Source organism: Oryctolagus cuniculus, chromosome 21 (genome assembly GCF_964237555.1).
Source record: "Oryctolagus cuniculus chromosome 21, mOryCun1.1, whole genome shotgun sequence".
In the NCBI taxonomy this organism is placed as follows: domain Eukaryota; kingdom Metazoa; phylum Chordata; class Mammalia; order Lagomorpha; family Leporidae; genus Oryctolagus; species Oryctolagus cuniculus.
In genome coordinates, this window is record NC_091452.1 from 958274 (window position 1) to 968490 (window position 10217).

Consider the following 10217-nt stretch of genomic DNA (forward strand, 5'->3'; position numbering starts at 1 on the left):
AGGACTCTCCAAGGTGCACAGTTTGATTTTTAGAGATGGGACTTGAGCACCCCCTTGACTTGCATCCTCTGGTCTGCTTTAACAAAACCAGGAGGAAGAAAAAGCTAGGCATCAGAAATGAAGAGACAGGTGGCAGACCTTTTAAAGGCTGGTCTATACAGTGGTCTGCCATCAGGGAGACCCAACAGGCCAGTCCACTGCAGTGGCTTTCAATGTGGCAAGTCTGGGCTTCAGCAGAAATCAGCTTGTGAAGAGCCCTGGCAGCTCTGCCAGCCAAGAGTTGCATCACTGGAAATGGACCTGCCCTGGAGTCGAAGGACTTCAGGTCAGAGCCACAGATCTTATTGGCTCTAAGCCGAAGAGCCCTTCACTCAGCCCAGCTTCCAAAGTGACCACCGCTGCTGAGAAGAGGTGGCCAAGTAGGGTCAGCAACACTGCAGGCAGAGCTGTAAATTTCCTGTTAGAGATGCCACCTGCCTTCACCTGGCCAGCTCTCCTCCCAGGCCAGCTGGTAACGGAAGTCAACAGGGTGCCTTCCCCAAGGAGCTTCACACCTCCCTTAGGATGTACCCCATGTGAAGAGATAGGTCTGGGCCTCTTAACTTACAAGGCCTAAAGCCCACCAGATTATTTTCAAGCCCCTTCTGTCAGGTTCTATTTGCCTCTCAATCAGCAAACTTATTCGTGGCTTAGACAGCACCTTTCTTGGGTTCTCTAATAATGACTCTGTCCTTTGTTCTAGACCCTGTCTAGCCCACTTGGGTCTCATTCCTTTGTAACCATAGCCTCTACTCTACCACCAATGGCTCTACTCCCGACCTGTGTGTACTGATGGTCCTCTCCCACACCTAATGTTGTATGATTATTCAGAATTTCTCTACAGACAAACCCCTCTACCTGCAAAAGTTGAGTGGCCTTTCTCCCAGTCTTGGCTGGGATCAGATTTAAGCCACATCCATCAAACAATCCTCACAAGGGTCCAGAGACCCCCTCATTTCCTCTCCTCTATGAAATCCTCTCATTACCAGGTTAATGCCACTCTTAGGATCATTGGTTGCTACTCTCACCCTGACTTGTATACTACAGCGTCTGTTTAAGTGTTTACAGCAGGTGATAATGGAATGAACTGAGGCCTTCAGCAACCAGGCAGTCAACCAGATGCTTCTCCACCCATACATGCCTGCCCTGTGGAGCCCCAAGACACCCCCAGCGGGCCCCTGTAGACGATGTCCCCATCAGCAGGAAGTAGCCAGAGAGACTCATCGTCGCCCCCTTTCCTGTCATCAAAAGGTCGGGATGGTAGCTTTGGGATCCGCAAGGAGGAAGGCCTATACTTCCGGGAATGGAGAAGTACTTGTGGGGGAGAAGGTCCTTGTCAAGGTCCCCGCGGGTGCCTAAAGGTCAACCAGTGAGGGTCAGACCCGCCTCAACCTTTAACCCCCACGCCCTAATCTGTAAGGAGCCCTCCCAACCTCTGATGCGCGACTTCCCCGGCCCCGCTCTGTTGCTCTGTTGGGACCAGGGAACCTCGCCCGGGAGCGGAACCCCAATAAAAGCCTGTGAATTAATTGATTCTGCCTGGGAAGATTCGTTACGCGCCGGACACCTTGCGGATACGGCATTAGCTTTAGTTTAGTGGATTAAGGCGCTGTGGAATCAGACCTGAAGCTGACACTAGGCAGGAAAGACTGGAGCTACCTGAGAGGCCGGCTCTGTGGTGCAGCGGTAAAGCCGCCGCCTGCAGTGCCGGCATCCCATGTGGGTGTCGGTTTGAGTCCCGGCTGTTCCTCTTCCAACCCAGCTCTCTGCTGTGGCCTGGGAAAGCAGTGGAAGATGGCCAAGTCCTTGGGCCCCTGCACCCGCATGGGAGACCCAGAGGAAGCTCCTGGCTTCGGATTGGTGCAGCTCTGGCCGTTGTGGCCAATTGGAGAGTGAACCAGCGGGTGGAAGACCTCTCTCTCTGCCTCTCCTTCTCTCTCTGTGTAACTCTGACTTTCAAATAAATAAACAAATAAATCTTAAAAAACAATGAGCCAGTGTCCAGGAAATGGGACTCCACGGGCAGAGGTTGTGAGCGTGCCCAGAACCAGCTTTGCCTCAGCACTGTGGGGCCTGCCTGTGACCTTGGCTTTCACCGTGATGAAATATACTGCCCCTGTGGGGAGCAACTCGGACTAGACTGTTACTGGAATTAAGACTTATTCTATGCATCTGCTCTCCCACAATATGGCGCTGGGAGAGGAGGAAACAGCTTCTACACAGCTGCCTCCAGTTCAACCAATAAACTGTAGGACCTGCTCCTGAAGGAGGAGAGCAGTGTACTCGGCGTGTGGGTAGCAGAGTTGGGATTGGCGGAAGAGGACTATAAAGGAGGAGAGAGACAACATGCACCAGGAACATCTATCTGAATAACACCTGTGCAGCCCCCGAGAGAGCCGGCCGGCGGTGTGCCGCTCCCCCGCGGAAGTGGGGAAAGTGGCAGGGGGAACTGCCCTTCCACGGAGGTGGAGGATCGGTAGCCAACCCGGGAAGAACCAGCAGCAAACCCGGGGAGGGCCGAGCAGACAAAAGAACAGCGCAGGGTCTTGTGTCGTTCCTCTACGAAGAGGGGGAGCGACATAATGGTGCCGTGACTCGGATATGAAGCCTAGGCAGGGTCCTGTGTCGTTCCTCCACGAAGAGGGGGAGCGACAGCCCCCAACACACACACCCCACCCTGGTCCATGGGCCTCTTGTCAGGGTGCAGGGCAGTGGCACTGAGCGGTAGCACTGTGGTGTAGCCACTGCCACCACCCCTCAGCAGGACTTCCCCATCTTCCCACACCGAAACCCTGACCCCACACCAGCCCCTGGAGACTCCATTCCACTCTGTCTCTATGGTTGGACAGGGAGGGACCTCGTGTTTGTCCTGTGGTGTGTGGGTTTCCTCACTGAGATGACACCTGCAGAGTATCAGGTGTCCCATGGCGTAGAATGGCTGCGCTAGGCCGGCGCCGTGGCTCACTAGGCTAATCCTCCGCCTGCGGCACCGGCACACCGGGTTCTAGTCCCGGGCGGGGCGCCGGATTCTGTCCCGGTTGCCCCTTTTCCAGGCCAGCTCTCTGCTGTGGCCAGGGAGTGCAGTGGAGGATGGCCCAAGTACTTGGGCCCTGCACCCCATGGGAGACCAGGATAAGTACCTGGCTCCTGCCATCAGATCAGCGCGGTGCGCCAGCCACAGCACACCAGCCGTGGCGGCCATTGGAGGGTGAACCAACAGCAAAGGAAGACCTTTCTCTCTGTCTCTCTCTCTCACTGTCTACTCTGCCTGTCAAAAAAAAAAAAAAAAAAAAAGAATGGCTGCGCTGTGCTCACCCACCCATCTGTGGGTGGACACTGGGGTCACTCCCACCTCCCTGAGGTTGTGCATGAGTGACCTATGACCTTCTGTGAACTGGAGCTGCTCCACATGGCCACGGCGTGCTCTTGCGCTGTGTGGGCTGCTGGGTCAACCAAGCACATCGTGCCCAGTCTGGAACCTGGCCCTTGATCTTTTTGATGGCCCAGGAAAAGGTTTGAGGTCAGAAAAACGTTTTTTTCTCATTTCAAAGCAGAGCAGAAAGGAGCGCTGCAGGTGTGGAATTTGATAGGACCCAGGAACAGGCTTTTCTCGTCTGGGCAGTGGCTGTGGACTGGGACTGTTGGTGTCTCCAGAGTCAGTGGTGGGGGTGTCTGAGACATGTGCCCATCACTGTCCTGTCAGTTTCCCACTTCAGGGCTGCTGTGGCTGTGGGGCTGTTTGCCCAGAGCAGCCACAGCCAGAGCCCAGCCCTGCAACCGGCAGACTCACAGGCAGACCAGTGGGGGTGCGGACTGGAGGGGCGGACAGCCCCTAGACTGGTTAGGGGCATACTTGGCATCTCCGGTTGGCCCTGCATTGGAGGTGGGGCAAAGACTCGGGCGTCCTGACCACCCAAAGCTCCGCTGTTAGGCTGTGGGTGCTGCCAGCTTATTCTCCTGGGGTCCAACCTCACCCTAAAAGCAAAGCCCGAGGAGAATGTGTTTGGTGCAGGGGTGAGCTGCTACTCTGGGCTCCCTCAGCCTATGTCAGAGGGCCTGGGCTGGGTAGCTTTCTCATCCCGATTCCAGCCCCTGCTAATGCACACATTGGGAGGCAGCAGGTACGGCTCAAGTACCTGGGCCCCTGCCATCCACATGAGAAATCTAGTTCTGGGCTCCTGGCTACGACCTGGCCCAGCCCTGGCTGCTGCAGGAATTTGGCGAGTAAACTAGTGGATGGAAGATCTGTTTCTCTCTGCCTTTTTTTAAAATATTTATTTATTTATTTGAAAGAGTTATACAGAGAGAGGAGAGGCCGAGAGAGAGAGAGAGAGAGAGAGAGAGAGGTCTTCCATCCGACGGCTCACTCTCCAATTGGCTGCAACCGCCGGAGCTGCGCCGATGGGAAGCCAGGAGCCAGGGGCTTCTTCCGGGTCTCCCATGTGGGTGCAGGGGCCCAAGGACTTGAGTCATCTTCTACTGCTTTCCCAGGCTACAGCAGAGAGCTGGACTGGAAGTGGAGCAGCTGGGACTCGAACCGGTGCCCACATGGGATGCCGGCACTTCAGGCCAGAGTGTTAAACCGCTGTGCCATAGCACCGGCCCCTCCCTCTGCCTTTCAAAAAAATATTAATTGAATTTTTAAAATTAAAAGAAAATCTTGAGACAAAATAAATTCAGGCATTTATTTGAGCAAGGAACAATCTAGGAGTTGGACACAGTCAGAGCCAGGGCAGCTCAGCTGAGCCCTGAGCTCGCTCCTGAGTGCTGTGCCCCCCAGCTCTGCAGGGCGCGTTCAGAGGAAACTGCCTGGGCGTGGCGGCCGCCATCTGCTGCTGCAGCAGGCTGTGCCGTGCCTCTGTGACGCGTGGCAGCTGCCAGTTCTCTTGCTTTTCTCCACATCTTCACTTGTTTATGACAGCAGAGAAAATAGGGCTCTGGATTTCTATTACTGTGTCCTCTTTTGAAATCAATTCGCAAAATTCTTTTTTTTTTTTTTTTTTTTTGACAGGCAGAGTGGACAGTAAGAGAGAGAGACAGAGAGAAAGGTCTTCTTTGCCGTTGGTTCACCCTCCAATGGCCACCGCGGCCAGCGCACCGCGCTGATCTGATGGCAGGAGCCAGGTGCTTCTCCTGGTCTCCCATGGGGTGCAGGGCCCAAGCACTTGGGCCATCCTCCACTGCCTTCCCGGGCCACAGCAGAGAGCTGGCCTGGAAGAGGAGCAACCGGGACAGAATCCGGCGCCCTGACCGGGACTAGAACCCGGTGTGCCGGCGCTGCAAGGCGGAGGATTAGCCTAGTGAGCCGCGGCACCGGCAATTCGCAAAACTCTTGAACACAAGTCTCGGCTGCTCCACTTCTGATCCAGCTCCCTGCTGATGGCTGGGAGAGCAGCCCAAGGAGACACACGTGGGAGACCCAGAAATCCTGGCTCCTGGCTTCCGCCTGGCATTGCAGCCACCTGGGGAATGAGCCAGCGCATGGAAGATAGATGTCCATCTCTCTCTCTTTTCTTCTCTGCAACACTTTAAAACATAAATCTTTTAAAAATCAACATTTAAAATCAAATCGATCAATTTTCTTTAAAAATCCATTTTGCAAAACAAAGACAGTGGGCGGGGGGCGGGCCAGCCGTGGGAGGCAGTCCCAGGACTGCAGGGCGCCATGGCGGGCGCTCTCCGGGCACTGCTGCTGCCGCTGCCGCTGCTGCTGCTGCTGCCCGCGCCCGCGTGGGAGGAGATTTCATCTCACAAGGTGAGCCTGGGCCCCACGGACCCCCACCAACACGTCCCCCCCCCCAGACTTCCGGGCAGGAAATGCAATTCCTGCGTGACAGACGGTGGCTTCCGAGCCCGGGTAGGCGGTGGGCGCCTCCCTGTGGGGGCTGGACGCAGGGGACAGCACAGCCCTGTGGCTCAGGTGGGGCCCAGCTGGGAGTGATCTGGGTGAGTGGCTTCAGCAGTGAGGGTGGCGTCTGCTGCCCCCACCCACCCAGCAGCGAGTCTCGATGCTCCCCGACATCAACCAGGGTCAGTCCTGAGGGTGCAGGGCTCCGAGACCCCCAGGGCCTGCCCGCCCCCAGGTCTGCTCAAGCTTCAGCCGGAGAGGTCGCGTTTAGAAATGCGCTGGGCGGACGCCTCCCTGGGTCACTACCACCCGGAAACCAGCTCCCCAGCGGCGCAGGGTGACGGCCTCCTTGCTGGCCCGATGGCGCGTGGAGCGTGGCTGCCCCGCACGCTCACCTCCGGGGCGCAGCGGCCGCCCGGGCTGCCTCAGAGCTGGGTGAGCACAGGGCGCAGAGCCCCTCGGCACACAGTCGGGGGCTGCGGCTTCTGCTGGCGCCACGTGCGTGGTTAGCGCTGCTTCCGGGACCCAGGGGCCGTGTGCTGCCGTCCAGGGCCGCGCTTGCTGGGCCACCTCCTGGTGGGGACGGGTGTCAGGTGTCCCGCCTGTGGGCAGGCGCTGGGCAGCAGCGTGGTCCCGGTGAGTCCCCGCCCTGGGCCTCAGTTTCTGCTGTGCGATGTGAGACTGGGGGGGGGGGGGGTCCGGCACAGCAGCTAAGGCCCCAGTACCCCAGGTCGGAACACCGGCCGAGGCCCAGCTCCACCAATGCGCGCCCTTGGAGGCCGCACTCCATGGCGGTCCCTGCCCGCCCCCCCCCCCCCCCCCCCCCGTGGGAGACCTGGCTGCAGCCCTTGGGGGAGTGAGCTGGGGCGGGAGCTCGCTGCGTCTCTGTCTTCTAAGGAGATGAGGCCTTAAAGAACGGCAGCGGCAGCTTGCAGCGCTCCTTGTCCATGCCCTCTGCACTGCCACACACACACTCACACCACCACACCACACACCACACCACACATACACACCATACACACACCAACCACACATCACACACCACACCACACACACACCACACCACACACACACCACACCACACACACACCACACCACACACACCATAACACACCCACCACACACACCATACACACCACATCATATCACACACACAGACCATACACACACCAACCACACACCACACATACCACACACACACACCACACACACATATACCACACACACACCATATCATACCACACACACACACACCACATACACACCATACACACACCAACCACACATCACACACCACACCACACACACACCACACCACACACACCATACCACACACACCATACACACCACATCATATCACACACACAGACCATACACACACCAACCACACACCACACATACCACACACACACACCACACACACATATACCACACACACACCATATCATACCACACACACACACACCACATACACACCATACACACACCAACCACACATCACACACCACACCACACACACACCACACCACACACACCATACCACACACACCATACCACACCCACCACACCATAACACACCCACCACACACACCATACACACCATACCACACACACCATACACACCACATCATATCACACACACAGACCATACACACACCAACCACACACCACACATACCACACACACACACCACACACACATATACCACACACACACCATATCATACCACACACACACACACCACATACACACCATACACACACCAACCACACATCACACACCACACCACATCATACCACACCAAACACCACACCACACCACACCACACACCACACACACACCACACCATACCACACACACCACACACACACCACACTACACACGACTCAGTTTCCCTTCTGGGCACTGGCTCCTGCTCGCAGCCGCGCCGCTGGGCCTCTGGCCAACCAGGCCGTCCCGGGTCGTCTCAGCAGCCTGTGCGGGAGGAGGGCGAGGCGGGCCCGGCCTGGGCGGGAACCAGGGCCCGCTGTTTCAGAGCATCGGGGAGTCCTGCGAGAAACACGCCGAGTGCCAGAGCACCTGCTGCGCCACCAACAGCCTGAACCCCCAGAAGTTCTGCACCCCCAAGACCATCTTCCTCCAGTGCCTCCCTTGGCGCAAGGTGGGTCCCACCCCTCAGCAGGCAGGCACGTGCGGGGGTGGGGTCCTCCCCACGCTCCCCCCTGCTTCTGGAAGAACCAAGGCCGGGGGTGGCCCGGGGGACGGGGCAGCCAGGGCAGTCTCTGCACGCAGCCCGAGGGGCACAACTGCTCGGACCGCACAGAGTGCCGGAGCGACTGCTGCGTCAGGAGCAGCCACAGCCCGCAGAGGCTCTGCACCGTCAAGACCATCTTCCTGCAGTGCGTGCCCTGGCGCAAGGTGAGCCCCGGGCCGGCCCGGGAAGGGGGCGGCTGCGGCGGGGGCAGCGCTGACATGTGTCTCCGCAGCCCAACGGCAGCCTGTGCCGCAGCCGCGGCGAGTGCCGGAGCCAGTGCTGCATCCAGCTGGCCGAGGACAGCCCCAACCGCTGCGTCCCCCGGAGCGGGATCCTGGCGCAGTGCCTGCCCCTGGTGAGCTCCCCGGGCGGATGGGGCTCAGCCTCGAGTCCCTCCCCGGGGAACTGGGGCCCACAGATGACATCGGTTTGCCCACGGTCCTGCAAACCTGAGGTGGCAGCAGAGCTGGCCGTGCCCCTGCGAGGAGCAGCCGCTGCCCCGAGCCCAGGGGAGCTTGTGGGGGGCTCAGAAGAAGAGACAGGCTCTGACCTGGGCCTTCTGGGCTGGGCACTGCACCTGCACAGGGACCGACAGCCGGTGGCGCCGAGGCGTGGCAGGACCCCAGGGCGGGGGCCCCTGTGGGTGGAGAGGCCGACTGAGGGACCTGGTTCTGGAACTGGCGAGGACTGGAGAGGGCAGGTCCAGGCACACTCATGCATGTGTGCGTGCATGTACACACGTGTGTGTGTCTTTGTGCATGTGCACACGCGTGCACTTTTGTTGTGTGTGGTTGGTGGAGGAAACCAGGGCCTCCCAAACTCCCTCCTATGTCTGGTCCCTTCCCTCCCCCACTGGAGTCACTGGCAGTCCAGGGGCAGCCCTAGGGGCTCAGATGTGTGGGCAGGGAGAGGCCCGCAGGGCCTCGGGTTCTCACTGCAGGCCTGGGAGTGCTGTGTGGGGTCCTGTTTCGACACAAAAATCTCTAACTTCCATCTGGAGCGGGAGGAATCTGATACCCAGAGATGTGTGTTTATGTGTCCACCAGGCCAACAGACCGCAAGTGTGTGTGTTTGTGCCTGGTCTGGGGCTCAGGTGCCCGTTTGCTGAGAGGACCAACCAGGTCCAGCCCCTACCTCTTGACCCTGTCAGTGCCTGAGAGACCTGCGGTGGGGGCCGCCTCCCTCTGAACACTTCCTGATTCTGAGATTTTCTTCAGTGACGTGCGCTCGCATCCAGGGAGACGACCCGGCCTGGACCGTGGCAGCGCACGCCTGGGCTGGATGCCAAGGAAAACTGGTCCCAGGCAGGCGGCTGGAGAGCAGCAGGCTTCATGTCCTAAATAAACGGCGCCCGCCACATGAGCACGCTTTGTCACCGCCGTTCCCTTCAGTGAGCCGCTGTGGGTGACCCGGCCTGCTCCCCGGAGCCCGTGCAGCCCGGAGTCAGGCCCGGGAGAGCAGGGCACAGCTCCCCTCCCCCGCTGCCGGCACTTCCACAGCAAGGGAGCCAGTGTGCGTCTGGTAGAAACACCGAGCTGGCGTCTACACCGAGAGACGCTCCCCAGGGTGTCCCACAGCCGCCACAGCCGCCACGGCCCCCACAGCACAAGTGCCCAGGTTCAGGACGTGCGAGTGTCAGAGGAGATGGGTGGAACTCGGGGTCTCCATGCGAGGCAGACCCGGGCGCGAGGCAGACAGCAGTGGGGAGCGAGGGCCACTGGGGCCGAGAGAGCCCGGCCGTTAGGGCTGGGGTGAGCGAGGGCCCCCGACGGGCCGGGCGGGCGGCAGGAGAGCGCTGAGCCGCAGCCTGGGGCCAGCCTGGGCCAGTAAGGAAGTGGGGTCCAGGTCTCCCCGCCTCCCTCTTCTCCTGGAGAAGGGTTTGCTGGGAGTGAAGTTGGTAACACTCCTGCCTGGTGGGGTGTCGCGAGCTCCTACTGTCCCACAGCTGGACAGTAGCGAGTACGACGTGCCACTTGTCAGCCATGGGGAAGAAAGGAACACACGGACACAAGACTCTTTCCGATGAGAGGTTTTATGGCTTACGCACCAGGGTTTCTTGTCACACTACTCATCAGC

The 10217-nt window shown here is 59.0% G+C and overlaps 1 protein-coding gene across 1 annotated transcript; it reads left to right on the top strand.

Moving 5' to 3' along the window:
* The first annotated feature begins 5679 nt into the window (after positions 1–5679).
* LRCOL1 (leucine rich colipase like 1) lies at positions 5680–9506 on the top strand. Its single transcript, XM_051836852.2, has 5 exons — positions 5680–5794; positions 7923–8048; positions 8180–8305; positions 8374–8496; positions 9359–9506. The coding sequence occupies exons 1-5, from the start codon at positions 5705–5707 to the stop codon at positions 9359–9361; spliced, it is 468 nt and encodes a 155-aa protein (XP_051692812.1). The 5' UTR covers positions 5680–5704; the 3' UTR covers positions 9362–9506.
* The last annotated feature ends 711 nt before the right edge of the window (positions 9507–10217 follow it).